General features: G+C 44.6%; 2 protein-coding genes across 3 annotated transcripts; both read right to left on the reverse strand.

The window, feature by feature from the left end:
• Positions 1-9: 9 nt before the first annotated feature.
• On the reverse strand, positions 10-12,797 carry LOC307234576 (coatomer subunit beta'-like). Of its 2 annotated transcripts, XR_013844309.1 has the most exons (23): positions 12,671-12,797; positions 10,996-11,133; positions 10,816-10,902; positions 10,337-10,463; positions 10,026-10,174; positions 9,767-9,913; positions 8,252-8,351; positions 7,663-7,805; positions 7,264-7,463; positions 6,590-6,700; positions 6,396-6,484; positions 6,187-6,293; positions 5,860-6,003; positions 5,590-5,720; positions 4,965-5,172; positions 4,705-4,815; positions 2,916-3,130; positions 2,691-2,783; positions 2,258-2,438; positions 2,046-2,117; positions 813-1,691; positions 525-667; positions 10-203 (listed from the first exon to the last, which is right to left on the reverse strand). XR_013844309.1 is itself a non-coding variant. In XM_080006369.1 (22 exons), the coding sequence occupies exons 1-22, from the start codon at positions 12,671-12,673 to the stop codon at positions 578-580; spliced, it is 3,525 nt and encodes a 1,174-aa protein (XP_079862495.1). In that variant the 5' UTR covers positions 12,674-12,797; the 3' UTR covers positions 10-577. The 2 variants fall into 2 exon arrangements, 1 of the variants encoding a protein (XP_079862495.1); XM_080006369.1 differs by having other exon boundaries at positions 10-667.
• A 1,289-nt stretch (positions 12,798-14,086) lies between these two features.
• LOC307234579 (retinol-binding protein 2-like) lies at positions 14,087-17,109 on the reverse strand (the record flags this gene model as incomplete). Its single annotated transcript, XM_080006372.1, has 4 exons — positions 14,087-14,140; positions 14,428-14,529; positions 14,912-15,090; positions 17,037-17,109. 4 exons carry the CDS (start codon positions 17,107-17,109, stop codon positions 14,087-14,089), a joined length of 408 nt encoding a protein of 135 aa, XP_079862498.1.
• Positions 17,110-18,503: the final 1,394 nt, after the last annotated feature.

Consider the following 18,503-nt stretch of genomic DNA (forward strand, 5'->3'; position numbering starts at 1 on the left):
TTGTCCACACCAGACATTTATTGCATTTTCAACTCGAGACATTAAAACAACCAGACTTTCTCGAGCAGGCAGCGGTCTCCCCTCGACACGCCTCTCCTGGCCACAGAAGTAAAAAATTAAAATGCATATATCTTAGTTACTGAACAGCTTACAGAGAAAAATCCTCTACCTGTTCCAATGGAAGGCACATTATTATTTGAAACCTACAAAAAAAAAAAAAAACACAGCTTGTTAGTGGAACACAAATCTTAAAGAGATCAATGTAAATATATTTTTTAAAACATCTGGAAATAGTCACTAGCGGCTTCTGTCAAGGTCTACCTACATGTTGAAAAATGTATATGCAAATTTGAGTTCTGCATGGTGCTAAAAACACCCTGGTCAACAGTGGTGTTTGAGGTACAAGAAATGCAGAATGGTACAGCCCCATATGCATACAGACAAATACACTGGAGCAATCTTTTTTTTTTTAAGCAGCAGCGCATTTAAAAAAAAAAAAAAAAAAAAAAAAATCAATCGAACACCTCTGGTTCTTTGGTCACTTTGAGACAATTTACAGGGTTAAGATGTTTTGTTCCTATTCACTTAGGAAGTCGTCTTCCAGATTGACGTCTGTGTCATCGAGGTCGTCCAGGTCGAAGTTGTCCAAATCAAGATCCTCCAAGCCCTGTGGAGGAGGAAAAGCATTTCAAAAAGCATTTGAAAATAAAAAAAAAACCCAGGGAATCCATGTCCAACTTCTTCAAACAGATATTGGGAGGAACATTTTCTATTTAATATCAAAAGCAGTGATTTGTAAATCACGTCGTTACCTCCTCGTTCATCTCTATCTCCAGGTCCACAGCTGATTCCTCCACAACTTCAGGGTCTTCCTCCACCCTCTCTGCGGTGGGAGCCATTGGTGCTTCCGGCTCTGTTTGCTCCCGTGCAGCGTGTTCCCTGAGAACTGGACCTGGGTCGGATTGTGAAGCGGGGGTCCACTCGGGGAAGGCTTCAACCGGGTCGGTCGAGTTGTTGACCTCTGAGGTGTTCGTGTGTCCGAAAGAGATGAGTTCCTCCACCTCAACGAGTGGGGGTGCCGATTTTGGAGTTACAAGTAGCACCTCTTCTGCTGCTGCTGCTACTACTGCTGCTACTGCGTCACTGGCCGGGACTTCTGACACCGTGTCTTCCAACGTCTTCACCTCGGTAAAGGACACGTGTGCGTCCGTTACTTGGATTTCCTCCCTCGCTGTGGCTGGCGGTTCTAATACTTGAGCAGCAAATGCCGGTGTTCCTTTTGGATCGCTGTTGGTGGGTGACACTTCCTGTACACTCTCCTCCAATGAGAAGTTGTTTTCCACCAGAGTGGACCGTGACATGGTCGGCTCTTTGTGAGTTGCGAGCGGCACGGGATCATCCAAAATGTATTTTTCCTCAGTATCGAGGGTCTCCTCTAACTGGGGAACGCTGACTTGTGTGACCACCAACTCTGGTTCAGGAGGAGTCTCTGTTTGCACTACTTCAACATGCTCTTCTTCTGTGGTTAGTGTAGTAGAAGTCATGGATGCTGTCGTGCTGGTACCTTCCACCGCTGGCGGGATGGGGTCAGGGGGTGCCCCGTGATTTAGGAAGGCTTCCTCCACCTCTGCAGGGGGAGCCGGAGCCTCTAATACAGCTGCGACCATGGGTGCGTCACCTAAACACTCCATCTGTTGCATTAAAAAATAATAATAAAAGAAAAGAATTGGGAAGATCAAAATATGGAGTTCAGGTTGAATGTATGTATCAAATGTCTTATTTGAGTCTGTAGTTGACCTATATTTAAGCATTCTTGTATTAGTTGTGAATATTTGCTGGTCTTTAACACAGTAAGGGTATGTTTTTCATGAAATTTTCTTTTTTTGACAGGTCCAATGATTCTCAATCGGTCTGTGAAATTGAGGTGAACAGTAATCATTGCCTTCTATGCTTTCTTAGACAAAATAATTATAAGCACCACCATGACCGCGGGTCAGAGGGTTGGTGAAAGAGGGTGTGTCGAGGTGTGAGATTACAGTGTTTACCTCGGGCTCCATGGACGCTTGTTTTGGCACATAGTCTGCAGATTCCTCGAGAACGGTCCGGTCCTCATTGGGCTGAAGAATAGAGTCAAATGAACAATGAACTCACACAGGGACTTCTAAAATACAGCAAAGTTTGAACCTCAAATGAATTTATTGGGGAAAAAGGCAACACCAAATTAGGTGACATTAGTTTTTTTTTTTTTTTAACTGACCGTGATGAGTGGATAAGTGGCTGCGGGCCTGGTCCCACAGTGGGTCTCTTTTAGGTACTGCTCCCCCAGCAGAGCCTGCTGGAGACCGGGAAACAGGTTGCTGTACTGGTTGGGGTCGGCCAGGGCGTCGGCGGCCTTCTGGTTCACCTTGGACAGGCTGTCCTTCCACAGCTTCACCACCCTGTGGGGAAAGCAGGGAGTGGGTGAGTGTTAGGCCACCACCACAGCTTGCGTGAGGCTTATGCAGATAATGCAGGTACATTTTAAACCCCCCCCCATCTGCAGAGAACCTTTTTATAGGCAAGAGAAAAACTGAAGATGTCAAAGTAAAAAGGCCAATACATTTCATACATTGTTGTAGCACACACTTCATTATTGAACCATTTTATCTGGCTGTACCAATTAGGTTTAATGGGAACTATGGTATTTGTACCTTGAAACTTGGCTCGGCAAATACGTCCGAGCTAGGAATGCAGCCTCTGGCAACCTGTTGGTTTTGATGAGGAGATCGAGACATTTCTCCAACCTGGAAAAAAACGAAAACACAACAGAGTGATACAAAAAAAAAAAAAAAAAAAAAAAATCATGATTAAAAAAGTAAAATCCTTTTTTTTTTTTTTTTTTTTTTTTAATATAGGAGATTAGGTCAAACACTCACTTCCCCTGAAGGAAATATGTCAGGAAGGCGACGTTGGTCTTGCCGCTCTCCTCTGCCCCCTGAGCCAGTTTGCCCACCATGTCGGCGTTGCCGGAGGCGGTGGCCAGCAGTAGCAAGCCCCCAAAATCCTGAGCTTGGTGCAGACACTCCTGGGCCAGGCTGAAGTGACACTTGGCTGTAGCCAGCTCTGCCAGCTGCTTCCATTTCTGTTCCGACTTCAGCGAAGAAAAAGAATATCATACCAGTACTGTGAAAAATTCACAAATCTCCAGATAGTTTGCGATACAAGAAGTATTGATCAGTCATATAGTGAGTTCTCAATGTATGCATTTGCACATGGAGAGAAAGGGTTAGCCGATAATAGGGCTGTGAAATAATATAACAGGATAGTTTTAAAGTGAGATAGCTATTAAATATACTAAATACCGACCAGCCACAACATTAAAACCACTGACAGGTGAAGTGAATTACATGGATTATCTCGTTCCAATGGCACATGACAAGGTGTGGGATTTATTAGGCAGCAAGTGAACAGTCAGTTCTTGAAGTTGATGTCTTGGAAGCAGGAAAAATGGGCAAGCATAAGGATCTGAGCGACTTTGACAAGGGCCAAATTGTGATGGCTAGACGACTGGGTCAGAGCATCTCCAAAACGACAGGTCTTGTGGGTGTTCCCAGTATGCAGTGGTTAGTACCTACCAAAAGTGCTCCAAAGAAGGACAACCTGTGAACTGTTAACAGGGTCATGGGTGCCAAAGGCTCATTGATCCACGTGGGGAGCGAAGTCTAGCCCGTCCGGTCCGATCCCACAGAAGAACTACTGTTGCACAAATGACTGAAGAAGTTCATGCTGCTATGACAGAAAGGTGTCAGAACACACAGTGCATTGTGTGTGTATGGGGCTGGGTAGCTGTAGACCAGTCAGAGTGTCCATGCAGACCCCTGTCCACCACTAAAAGCTCCTACAATGAACAACTGAGCGTCAGAATGGAACCATGGAGCAACGGAAGAAGGTGGCCTGGTCTGATGAATCACTTTTTCTTCTACATCATGTGGATGGTCAGGGTTAGGGTCCCATCCGATAGAGCATCTGTGGGATGTGCTGGAACAACAAGCATGATCCGTGGGGGCCCCACCTCACAACTTCCAGGACAAGAGATCTGCTGCTAACGTCTTGGTGCCAGATACCACAGGACACCTTCAGAGGTCTTGTGGAGTCCATGCCTCCACGGGTCAGAGCTGTTTTGGCGCCACAAGGGTGAGCTACACAATATTACTGTAGTGGTTATCAGTAGTGGTTTTAATGTTGTGGCTGATCCATGTATATTGATAAAACTAGAAAAGTCATAATGATGCATTGTTTTTCCAAATCCAGTATTTGATTTTGAATACATAATGAGAATCAGCTTTAAAAAAATAATTTGACTCTTTTTTTCATTACTCTCCATGTACATACATTGACTAGACACAGCTGAAACAAAGACGAGCCACACACACACACACACACACACACACACACACACACACACACACACACACACACACACACACACACACACACACACACACACACACACACACACACACACACGGTGCTAAGTGCAAGGATGCTGGAAAAAATATGGAATAAATAACAGGTTACTTTATATACATGAGGTGGGTGGGTATGACATAACATACATAATGAAACATACTGTATTGATAGTGTCAATTTAATCTGATTATCATGATGGCAAATCCCATACTGCCCAGCCCTACTGCACACACAGTGCCGTGTGTGTGTTCTTACCTCGGCCTCTATGGCGAGTTGGTGTGCTATCTTCAGTTCTCCCAGATGCAAAGCCAGTTCAAACTGGTGTTCTGGGTCAGTAGACACCGCCAGGGCCTGCTGTCTGAAGCCCTGCACCACACAAGATCACAAGACTACTATAGTATTGCAATAGTACTATAATAATACTCTAAACAACTTTTTCTAAAGAAAAATGGTAGCTCATTTGAGGTAGTGATGAGAACCTCCCCTTCAGTGACAGTGACCTGGACCTCACCAACCTGTTTCTCCAGGAAGTGGGCCACCCGGATCCTCTGCTCTTTGGGGACGGTGGGTAGCACCTGGTCGGCCATGGCGAAGTCCCTCCTCATGACCGCTGTCTGGTACTCCAGCACAGAGACCAGCAGTGAGTAGCTGACGATGTTCAGCTCTTTGTCACCGAGGTACAAGCGGTTGTCCTTGGGGATGTAGCCCAGGAGGTACAAGGTCCTACGACATAAATCCCATATTTACTGAGCTGGCACTTTATAATAAACTGCGGTTCATTGGATTTGCATTCTGCATGTGCTTCTCTAAATACATTTTCAAATGATGGTGGTGAGATCCGCCTTTCCCAGTGAAAAATAACCCCCCCCCCCCCCTCCGAAGTGACTAAGAGAATAAATAAATAGATCAGAAAAAGGCACACAAAAAGGTGTTAAAGAGGGAAGACATATTGACATTGAAAACAATAACAAAAAAAAACAAAAAAACCCAGATGACCTTATGTATTCCCACTTTAAAGACAAAATGGACTTTCAAATGACTCATGAAGTAAGAATGCTGCCACGAAAATTTCATTTTGTTCATTTACAACTAATTTCCTTCGGTTTTTCTGCATGTACCAGGAACGTGTGCAACCTCTACCTGTCCAGGTGAGCGATGGTGACGATCTCTCCCCCGACGTAGTAATTGAGCCTGTTGACGGAGTTGGTGTAGATGAAGCAGTCGCCCACCCAGACGCCGGTCTTCACCGCCTCCTGGATCTCCCCCAACACCTGGGCGGGTGAAGGTGAGGATGGCAGCCCAATGATTAAAAAATAAAATGTGTTGAAATTGAGTAATGACGAGTCGTTAAAATGTTTTTAATTGCACTTTCTTGTGGGAACGGCTCGTAAATACTGGTCGCTGACTGACCTCGAATGCGTCCTCAACACCGTCCTCAGTCACGCTGTCCCTGGTCCCCTGGGCGGCCGCCACCCGCTCTGCCTGGTAGCGCAGCACGAAGAAGGATTCCTCCGTAGCGATACACACCAGCTCCCCGCTGTCAGACCAGAAGATCTAGAGACGGGAGTTCATCATTCACCATGTCAGCCATTCAAAATAAACACACAGTACAATCCAATCACATTGTACTCAACATCGGTCTGGTAAATTATTAAAATATCTCTTCCAATGAAGTCAAACACTTCAAAGTAATTGGAGCCCAGAATCGTTGACAGCGTTCTGAGTTATCAGACTGACATGTTTAGGTTGGATCTCAATGCGCCGGACCAGTTCACTGTTGTCCCAGTCATAGAAGGCCAGGCCGCTCGGGGACCTCACTCCCAGCAAGAACCCACCGTAGATTCCTGTGGAAGATCGGCAAGAAATATATACGACGGCTCACAAGCACAAGGACCACACTCGGATGTCACAAAAGAAAGCTAATTAAAAAGAAATTTGGATCTTACCTTCAGCCCCGAAATCAGGTTTAAAAGCCTTCTTCTCTTTGAAATTTTTGAAGGTCTTCACCAGGTTGTTGCCTTCCCTAATGGCGTAGCTAGGAAAGGCAAAGTACACAATTGTAATTTCTGTTGTTATAAACCAAAAACCCATCTGGAGGAGTGGATGAACCGCGTGCACATGCGGGAGGCGCGGGACCTACTCAGAGGACTCGTGTGCCCAGACAAACTCCTGAGCCGAGCCGAAGCACTTGTTCCTCAGAGCCATGGCCGTGTAGATGATGTATTCCCCGTCTCCGCACACCACCACAAACCTGGAGGAGAACCGGAGGGATGGAGTTAACACTGCTTTTAAAACTAGATGAGGAATAGAATTTTGTGATAGGGAATAGCGGTATTATTATTATTATAATATCAGATATTTTCACACAAGAAATATTTGAGTATATCATTAGTAATTTGGATATTAGGACCAAGCATGTCAACATATTGATTGGTACAGTCTACGAAGTTCAGAAATTTGCATTAATTTACTGCAAAGAAAATATTTAACAATATCACAACCAAAATCCCAGACAATATTTGATAATATCTCATATCCCAACATCGATATACGTATACTGGAAGATATTATACGGTTATATCGCCCAGCCCTAATTTTGACCCTAGTTGACCCACTGTCACAAACAAACAATTCTCAATTACTAAACCACTTATTTTAAAAAGTGTATTAACAACAGTATTATCAATCACATATATTGACCCGTAATCCAGTGATCATTTATGAACCCAAAAATCCTCACTTCTTCGCAGATCTGAACACACAGCAGTCAACATTTCTTTCCCCCAGCCTTGGACACCTCCCCCCCTACCTCACCTCCCGTTGGGGTTGTGCTGGATGGTCTGGGGGTAGATCTCGCAGCTCCCCATGTCCTTGATGATCAGGGTCAGCCGCTCGCCGTCCTTCATCTCGGCGTCTGCCATGGCCTTGAGGTTGGCCTGCTGCACCTCGGAGTGCCGCGCCCACATGATCTTCCCACTGGAGTCCATGGAAAGAGCTGGCTCCTCGCGGCCCAGCTGAGGGGGAGGAAGGGAGAGACATCGAGAGAAGGCTAAAAGACGGATAAAGATACAAGGCAACAACGACCGTGGAGAGACGGAACAGTACAGGGGAATGTTGATTAAAAAACGGGAAAAAACACAAAACCGTGTTCTCTCGGCTGGTGTGTGGTTAATTACTATAACTATACTATGATTATAACTACTATCCTTGTACCTTGATGATGATGCTGCCTTCGTCGTAGCCCAGAGCCACGTTGTTGGAGCCCCGCTGGCCACACACACACCACACCCGCTCCATGCCGTAGTTGAGCGTGTTCTCTAGCCGGTAGGTGCTGGAGTGCCAGACTCGAACAGTTCCTAGAAAAAATATTGGAACAAATTCAAGAAAAATGGGGGAAAAAAAAGAAAGAAAGAAAGAAAATGAAGTAGCTTTGGACAAACACATCTGCTAAATGAGTGTGGCAATTTCAAGGCCATCCGGCACAGAGACAGATGATGGGGTTGAGAAAACACAAGTATATTGTGGAGAGGGGGCTTGATAGAACAAGCCCCGGAGCAGATGGACAGCATGTAAGGACAAGAGCTCTTCTCCTCTGAGTGTGTGTGGGGATGGGGGTTTTACCTGTTGCCCGATAGACCAACCAACGTGCAACGGGTATACAGCGATCCAGGGACCCAATTACCTAGACCCAGGACAGGTGTGGCTGCTCAAACCACACCATCCCCAGACCACAATGACATAATGTAATGTAAGGTTCAATAATAATTCAACAATTCATCGTTGAATAAAGTGCGTAACACACCGTCCTCGGAGCCCGTGAGGATGATCGGCAGCTCCGGGTGGAAGCTGACGCAGGTGACGTTCTGGGCATGACCCTCCAGGGTCTGCACGCACGTCTTGTTCTGGTCCGGGACAGAATTAAGTCAAACTTTATATTGTATATTGATTAATACTATACTGTATATTGATCGATTCTTACACTTGGGTACAATATTTCACTTCTAAACATTGAGTGCGTAATAAGATCCAAAAGATGAGGAATAAGAACTCATATGTCTAACCTTTTTTTTTTTTTTTCTCCCCCTCTTCCTCCCCCCTCCATGAATCAGTGCCAATGTTACAATACAGGCCTTAACATGATATTCCTTGTCAATGCCTGGTTATTTAAGAAAGTATTTCACTATTCCCAGGTCTTCCTATACTCATTACCTCCCTATACTGTATGAACCTGATAGCATTAAAACATTTCCAATAAAGGAAAAACTTGCACTGCTGACAATAACACCTCCAATATAACTCCGGAGTGGATTTACGCTGAGGACCGGGGTTTTCAGACATTTTTGCTGGTGACAAGAAGTCAAAGTCATGCGACCCCTGTCATTCCAACTTGCTGATGTTCGATCTAACAACAGCTTAGTTAAGTATGTACAAACCTCCCTGGAGTTGGCACCTCATGTGATTAGAATTAGAATAAAATCATTGCCAATCCTGCTAATTTGTGCCACAATGGTTTTTCATATATTTAACATTATATTCCATGCGCTGTTATGTAACTTTCTTTTGTAACTTTTGACTTTCATTGTCCATATCGCTCAAAAATAATCTTGTTCGTTTGTACTACGTTTGTGACTAACATCGGGTGACCAAACATCCCGTATTTTTACCAATTCTCCCAATCCCACAAGCAGACGGAATGTTCCACATAGATGCCGATCCCGTGGGTGCTTCGTCTGTATAAAACGCATGGGGAGAGGGAGCCTCAGCACATTGGAGCGGAGATGTCTCCATGCCCCGCGGCACCCACCGACAAACATAAATAGGCGCCTCTGATGTCCTGCATTTTGATCAATCGAAGCTTGTAAATTGAACTACAGTATACACATTTATCATACTGACATTTATTCCCATGCATGCTGCGCAGAGAATCAGCGCAGCAGCAGCAGCTTTTCTGTGAGCAAATTGTCAGGAGTGGGAGAGTGAGTTGCTTTGGTTACCGGGACACACAGGCGCCCGCGCTGTATCACTCTCTCAGTCCCACTTATGGAAAATGTAGCCGACTGAAAAGTTCTTCATTGTGCATCTGCTGAATAATTTAACTATAACTAGAATAAATATAACTACAATAATTATAACTTTAATTATTTTTGAATTCCCCCCCCTTTCCTTTTTTGTACATGTTCAGAAAATCCATCTGGCGAGCCCCAGAAAACATTTGGCGACCCCCCTGGGGGTCGGGACCCATAGTTTGAGAACCCCTGGTCAAGGAAACTGACAGACTCATCACAAGATGATCACACCAAACAGGCAAAGCGGTCACCTGGTAGTCCCAGATCTTGACCAGGTGGTCGTCAGCCCCCGAGATGAGGTAGGGCTTGTCCCCCCCGCTGTAGTAGTCGATGCAGTTCACCCCCTTCTCGTGGCCTTCCAGCGTGAAGTTGGCGGTTTTGGCACCCAACTGCCACACCTAGAAGTTTAAATAAAAACCAGCAAGTGTAAAAATGAATGAGCTCTTGGAGCGATCAGGGTGCGCGCGCGCGTGTGTGTGTGTGTGTGTGTGTGTATGTGCTCGGTGGTACCTTGATGCTCCTGTCTAGGGATGCGCTGGCAAACTGGTTGTTATCCTTGGGGTTGATGACAACCTGCATGACATAGTGTGTGTGTCCTTCGAAGACCTGGCTGCACATCCACTTCCTGTCCCAGTCCCATAGCTTGATCAGCATGTCGTCTGCAAAGAAACAGAAAGACAGACGCATAGCTGGTAAAAACCTTAAGCATACAAACCCGAAAAGGGCAGTTTTAAACATCTATTTCGGATTTGTAGTGACCTTTTTTTTAAATCTAACCAGACCATGTTGTTGTGGCTTGAAAGCATGTGTGTGTTCTGTACCACTGCTCGTGAGGATGTAGGGCTGCGTGGGGTGGACCGCGATACAGCGTATATAGTCCGAGTGGGCCTCGAACATGTGAGCCCTCTCCAGGGTGTTGTAATTGAACACACGGATCTGCATGTCATCCTGGGGGAGGTGGAGAGAGATCAAAAAGAGATTCAATAAGTTTTGAGTCATCGAGTAATCTAATTCTCCCTCCAATTCCTTTTTAGACGCGTATACAAACTGGGTCGTTCTCATGAAACCACCATAAAATATGTCCAAAATTAAGTGATACACAGTCACACAGAATGTGAAATAATAATTTGAAATATTAAAGTACGCAATGTCCCTAATTATTTAGCGTAACACTGTCCGGAAGTATTACGGTAATGAATTATTTCGATAAGAAAAGCACAGAGAAAAACCCATTTCAGACCCGTTTTATGGTGATTTCATGAGAACGACAGAACCGCCGATTGGTGTAAACTTTACTCACCGCTCCAGCGACGACCCAGTGCTTCCTTGCTACGAACCTGGCCACCCTGATGGGCAGGTCGCACACCTCGAAGGTTTTCACCAAGGTCTACACACACACATGCACACGCACGCACAATGAGAACACCTTTATACGGACCAAATTTAGAAGGATGGATGGACAAAATAGTGCATGGGTGACCTGGCTCTCGTGGTTCCACACCACCACGGTGCCGCTGTAGAGGCTGGCCACCATCCATGGCTCGGTGGGGTGCAGGTCCACGCTCTTCACGCGGTCCGACCGGGCGGTCAGCTTCCGCTTGATGTCCAGACGCAGAGGCTTGTCGGGGGACAAGAGAGATGGGGGGGGCGGGGGTAGGTGTGGAGTGCGACACACAGATAACATTAAGTGTGTCACAGTGGGAACGAGAAGCTAATTTGACCAGATCGCTATTCATTAACTACCAATCAATGAACGTCCGATCCGCTGTGCTGTGATGTTGTGATCCCATGCTAATGTACACAGCATGGGATAAGAGAGCTACATTTAATTATTTGTATTGCCTTTTAAAAGACAGCTTTGAAGGAAATTGAAGGCAGATTTTTGAACAAATCAATTATTGTTATTTATTCACTCCAAAGTCACTTTTTTACAAGTGGTTAAATCAAGCGTACTGTGTAATTAATATATATATATATATATATATATATATATAAATTATCAAAGATTTTATGTGTAAATTAATTACTGACCTCATGAAATTCAAATTTAGAACAATTTCATGACTTGCTTATAGACCAATAGTTGTAAAACTGAATTTTAAGACAATTTTTTTTCTGTTTACAGACTTATTGCCAACATTTTTTTTTTTTTTACTGTCAACTCATTTTTAATGAGGGTTTACTGTACATCACAATTTCTATCTTAAGTTCATCTTTCTGTTTCACTGTTTATTTCACAAGTGACTGTTTAGGACCGTATATTATATTTGAGACATTTACCGTTTTATTGATTTTTGTTCTTTTAGCACTTACTTTCATTGCCCCCCCCCCCTGTCATTCTTCGGTTATATCTGTTGTTTCAATCCCTAGGTTTTGTGTATATTTCCATATCTTATTAGGTTAGGTATATTTATACCTTTTTTTATTTTCATTGTATTGCTTAGTTATTATTTTCCCTACTGTTTCCCCCCACAATAAAACAGAAAGAAGATCTTTTCTTATTTCAAGCCGATGTGTGCTCTTCTACTCTCCCAGGTTCTGACTTGGGGACGCTCTTAACACGCCCCCTCGTTCCACATTCATATGGCTGAACTCGACACTTGTCCTCGCCGTGTTTCTACTCTGTACACCGCGTCCCGACTCCGCTGCAGCTTAGGTCGCCACGACTTATTTTCCTGTCTGGGGGAAAAAACAACAACAACAAACCCCCAATAAAACTTACAGCTGCCCCACAGCTCCGAGGAGCGACGGTTGGCATTTGGCAGCGCCGCTTGTGAACTTCAAGTGACTGCAACGGTGGCGTACGGCGTGAAAAGTAGATCCCGTTCGCGCATTCACGTCTGTTAAATCTTGAATATTTGAGGTAGTTCTACTGCTACACACGCAGTCCGTGCGTCGCTCTTTCTCGGTGCGTTTGTGTGCGTGCGTGTGTGTGTGTGTGCCGAACAAAATAAAATAAAATAGGTTTGTGACGCCACCGGCAAAATCCAGGTTAAAAAAAACAAACCCAAACAAACATACATCAAAAACAAACATCAGGAAATAAAGACCAAAAACGGAAATAGAAACGCTGTTTTAATCAGTCGTTAACACTTTCCCACCAATATTATTATATTATATATATATATATATTTTTTTTTTTAAGTTAAACCTACCATGTTTCCACGTCACCGGGCGGTGTGAGGTAAAGTGGGCCGCTCTCCGCGCTCGATGTGCCGGCCCGACGGCGTGAGAGTCAGCGGAGAGAGACTTTGGCGACGTGGATCCCGGGCAGGGGCTTCCTGTTGGATCGCTCCGCCAGATCCGGTGGAAGAAGTAGAACACGCTGTTCCACCGGGGGAGACACACCCAGAGCGAGGCAGGTACCGCCGGGGGGCAGCGGCCCGAGGGTTAAAGCGGTAACCCGTGAAGAGGGGGAAGAGAAAAGAAAACCTGTCCTTTGATACTTTTTCCTTTTCTTTACCTGGCACTTTGTAAGCCACACAGGAGTACAGTCACGTCATGCATCTGCTGGTTTCTGCTGGTTGTGTTGTTGGTTTCCACCTGCTCGCACTGGGCTGACATCTTAGTGGCACGCCCTGTTAAGTTGTGTTTACATGTGAACATAGGGCTGGGAGATAAATTGTCACAATGGTGATCGTAATATTGTGATTTTGTTGTCTTTAAGGCATTATTTCTCGCGTGTTGATATCTCATTGAACCAATAGTTATCCACAGAGTATCGTCAAATTATCGACACGGAGGCATTTGTGAAAAGGAAAAAATGAAAGAGCCAACTGATCATTATCGCAAAATGAGCACAAAGTGACCTGTGACTAAGCTATTTAAGTTTATTAATGTTAGCTGAGTCAATATTTATTGTGAAATAAGTCATCCTGATTGGGACATTGTAACATTGATGTCTACATTCACGTCTTGAAGTCCTCCAGCCATTTCAAATGTGATAACTCCCTTTAAAAAAAAAAAAAAATAAAAAATCTACAATCTTGGAAATTTTACACTTAATAAAGAAAAAACAACAAAAATCAAGTTAAGAACGCCCCTGCAGTAGGGGGAAACTGCATGGTAAAGTCGAGGCAGCAGAGGCCTGGTTGCAGCTCAGATCCCATCGTAAAGCCCCCTCCGTGGTATCTTAAAAAAACGACATGCTGCCCCGAGATCCGTGTCTGCTTGTAAAATCCGACATATCCATCTGTTAAAGCGTTTCATGTTGCGTCCCAGCCATCGCTCGCTTGTGCGATCAAAGGTTTCTGATGGTTTAATCATCTCATTCTAAAGGTGAGCAAGATAGTGGAAAGGATATGCCCCGGAGATTAAATCAGGCGAGATGTTGCAATCATTTAGTGTCACAGTTCCACCATTACCTTTGAAATGGTGACAAGGGTGAAAGGGTGGTGTTGGCAAAAATAAATGTCGAAGTTCAGTTTAGTTCAGTAACCAGAATCCATAGAGTTCATTTCCACTACATTCAACTCTAGTGGTATATCAGATATTTATTACAAATATGTACATATAGACAGCAACATTCAACAATTTTTATAAGATGGTGCTGCTCCGATTCAACTTCCTTCTTATTGTTTCTTCTTAAACACCTGGTGGCAGACCTTATCCAGAACAGTGATCTCCTGAAAGACAGAAAATATCCTAATTGTAAACAGCTCAAATGAGCGCATTCATTTTAGTTACACAGTTCTGTGGGTACTTCGCAGGATTTTATGGCTTTTCCTAATTGTTTCTTATCTTTATGCCCGTCTGTGCTATCTGCGGGCTATTATTTGCCCCTATGCTATTGGAGCAAAAATAAATAAGTGTCTCAGAGTCCCTGTGATTTAAAGATAGCGATTCCACAGAAAAGATAGCGATTCCACAGAAAACCAATTGGTCAATAAGTGCTTTATATTAGTTGTCTCACCAGATGCAGCAGGTCTCCCTCGATCCAGTGTTTCCAGCCACGGTTTTCCTTTTCTCCCTTCTGGACGCTCACCAGCTTGTCCCCGTCCCAGGTCACCAGCGTCTGTGAGGTACACACACACACACGCAAACACACAACACACACACACACACACACACAATGAGATCTAATATTGAAGAGTTTTGGAGACCATATATACTCCAAAATCTGTCGATCAGAACCAAATCACTCTAAACTAGGTACCCTATATGGTAAAATAAATAAATAATGGAAATGATCTCTTATGTTGCAAGATCAAAATTGCAAAGTTAGGATAGTAGTATGCCGTGGGATTATTTAATTGTAAAAAAAGGTTGGGAAACACTGTCAGTTCACCTACAGTTCATACCCACCGATAGATCTGTTGCTTATCTCTTATGATTCCCTTGAACGGTTTGCCTGGGTAAAGTGTACAGTACTCAATGACTGGGTTGGGCATGCGTACCTTGACCGTGCGGTTGTCCAGGCCCTTGGTGTGCTCCTCGAACTCCTCCCCCACGGTGAAGTTGACCTCGTAGTTCCTGAACGTGCTCAGGGTCTTGGTCTCGAACCGGTCTCCGTTCTGGACCATCACCTTGGTCTGGCTCAGGTGCACGGCGATCTTCCTGGTGGCGAAGTCGATGTCTAACCCACAAACACAAGAGGGAAAGATCCCAACTGGAGACTCGAAGGACGCACGATGGCTCTATGTAACGGCATAATGTGTAATAAAAGACCATGCACGCTAAAATTAATTTTTTAAGGTTTTCGTAGAATGCTAAAAAACATCCACATGTTTTCCTTTCAAGATGACACCATTCCTGGGGTTATTTTCTGCCGCCCGGGCCGGATGCACAATGACCTTGATTGTTTTCTCGGGAAAGGAAACACAGCGGTTCCTATGTGGGAGTACTTTGAAGGGATGTTCGCAGATGCTCAAAAACAAAGTCTCCAAACAGTGGAGTGTTTTTCGAAAAACAAGAGAGAAAAGGAATCATCGCAAAACATCACCATTTATTTGGAGTTTTTGCAGACAGCATAGAGTGTCAAGTCGCGCTAACCTCACAATATCAGCCAGCGTCGTATCATGCGGCCAAAATGAAATACGCCTGAGTTACCATTCTTTTTTTTTAGCTTTAGACAACCTGAGTTGCAGTGGAACGAACGAACAAATCTTCCATATGACCTTGCTCAACTTTACTTCTTCAGACTGACCATGGTCTATTTCCATCCCATAAATATTTCCAACTAATGGTCTGTCAACAGTAAATCTTCTCTCCTGGTACACCGTATATTAAATGACTGTTGGTTCACTGCTTGAAGAAAATACAAATGATACCACCATTTTTAAACTCATCTGTTATTAGTTGTCTCCTGTATGACAAAAATGTTAGAAAAATGTTGTTTTGTGATAAAAACTCAAAGGCCAAATGCCGCTGTTGTTGTACAAGGTCTTGTAATAGGAGTGTATGCTGTAATGTTGTATTGTGGAAGTCTATTGGGATCAACCACCAAGTTTTGTGGACATCTCCAGCACAATATACAGTACATATATCCAGCTTAGTGCACATACTGAAGAAACAGAGTGCACAAACGCATGGCACTGCAGGCCACCTATTGCTATTCCTCTCATGCTGCTCAGTTGACAGACTCATTTACCCTTAAAAATGACCGTGCTCGGTGTCAGAATGGGCCTAAATGATCCCCCCCCCCCCATTTGGCTGTGAGACCTGCCAAGGAGAAATGCCTGCCCTGACCAATTTTGATATTTATTTCCCACTGGCCCTAAAGTATGAAAATTCAATTTCTCTCCATGGCTCTTATAGGATGAAGCCCCTTTATTTACCCTTCCAAATTATATTTTGCTCCATTTCCATAAGGATGTCAATTTCTGATTTCTCGCCTGATGGAAAAGAGATGGCAGCCCTGATGGCCGGAGCGTTCTGTATACGGGGCTTTCTGCGCTCCGCTTAAATCTTTTTCGGGATTTGCGAGGCTGAGCAGCCCGCGATTGTTCCATGAATTGCAGATAAAGTTGTAAATAATGAAAGAGTTTCCTGGGTCCTGATTGATGACAGGCTGAGATGAGTACGCCGTGCCTGGCTCCTCTTAAGAAAAAAAAAAATGAAAAGAAAAGGGAACTGCGGCAAGCAGCCACCTTACTGCCTGATCCCAGGTCAGAATATGTCTTACTTTTCCCAGGGACTGGGGAGATAGAAGGAATGAATCAATATTTATTTGGTATGGTAATAGGCGGCGGCAACTCACCGAGTGGAGGTTAACTTGGCCTGACAGCGGCTCAATGAGCAAGTGAAGCAGTTCATTTCTCTCTCTCTCTCTCTCTCTCTCACTCTCTCTCCCTCTCTCTCTCTCTCTCTCACCCACTCACACTCACTCGCTTTTCTTCTTCGCCCAAACTTTCTCCCACAACGCATTCTAGAACTTCTTTAGGTTCCCACCGCATCACCAGCATACGTCTGTGCACCCACATGTGCCGCTCTTACTCTCTCAACTCCTCCACATGACCCCTGTTCTGTCCTTAATCTGTTCCTCATCATTGGAGGGGGCTGGCTGGGGGGGGGGCAACTTACCTAAGGCCTTCAGGATGTCCTCAAAGTTGTCGTTTCTCACCATCTCCCAGTGTCCATTGTAGTCTGCAGGCATCTCGGCTGTAGGTGTGCTGGTGACGCTTGCCCGGGTACTGCAAATACACTGGGAGAGGCGGTGCAAGAACCCAGCCCTTTATATACTCTACAAAGGTGTGTGTGTGTGGACCAAAGGGCAGGGTTTCCCTGATAAGTCACTCAGGAGAGGATTGTGTGTGTGTGTGTGTGTGTCCTTGCAAATGCATCGAGGTGGAAGAAGAAAAGCCTGTGTATGTTGATCTATCCACTTGCCTCCTCGTCTGTTTGTGTGTCTGTGTGTCTGCTCATCAATGTGCACTTAAGATTTCCCTTTTCCCCCGAGGAGGCTGACCTCACTTATAATAATGTGGTGGGTAGAGAGGAGAGACACGGATGAGGGATGGCTACCTCCCGCCGGCGTCTACAGGCAGCAGGCGTAGCCATCCCTCATCTATGTCGCTGATGAACGCAGCTTCGGAGAAGTTACTGTATTTCCCGTCTCCTCCTCATTGCCACTGTCCTTTGAGCCCGGGGGCGACCCACAGGCAGCAAGGCCTCACTCTGTCCCCGTATCATGGGTATCACAGGTACGCCAGGTACGGCTTTTCAACCCCAAAGTACTTCACACCAACCCAGTAGGGCTGAAATTGGTTGTTGACAATGAGCGCAACAGGTCTGTGGCCTCCATATTATGAGCCTGTGACACTTCTCTCCTTTTGAAAATCAACTCAACACCAATAGAATACCTTTCCCAGACTAACTCTACTTTGTTACCGTGCAAAATATAGTGTTCTCTGTGCAGTGTTGATGCTACAGTGTCTTTCTTTCTTTCTTTCTTTCTTTCTTTCTTTCTTTCTTTCTGTTGGCTCAAAGACATGTCAGTGCACACAAGACTTATCAGAACGTTGATAAGGCACCTTGATTGAATGCGACTGTTAAACTTTTATGTAATATCAATGACCAACTGACTCGGGCGTGGTGGTAATCCTTTTTGAAATTGCATTTCAGACCTTGTTAATGTAAAGAAGTTAGATCTTTACACATGTATGTGCAAAATGTGCGCTACTGCATAGGAAACATCAATGTCCCCTGGTGTGTGTGTCTGTGTGTGGATTTGAGTATGATAGCTAGGTGTATAATTCATTGTTCTTAATTTTTGACACGAGTAATGCAAAATGTCAAACCAATAAATTGTAGTTTATCAGGCATGATATCGCATCAATATCATGGAAACTCTCTATATCTTCGAAACAAGAATGTAGAAGAAGAAGAAGAATCTTTAATTGTCACACAGCACACCACACTACAACACATGCACGCACCCACACACACACACATGCACATGCTTGGATGGTGGCCGGTGAAATGAGGCCTCTGCATTTAACCCATCCTTGGCTTGTCCTTCTTCCGGGGGCGCAGCCAGGAGCAGTGGGC

Source organism: Zeus faber, assembly GCF_960531495.2.
Source record: "Zeus faber genome assembly, chromosome: 9".
Taxonomy (NCBI): domain Eukaryota; kingdom Metazoa; phylum Chordata; class Actinopteri; order Zeiformes; family Zeidae; genus Zeus; species Zeus faber.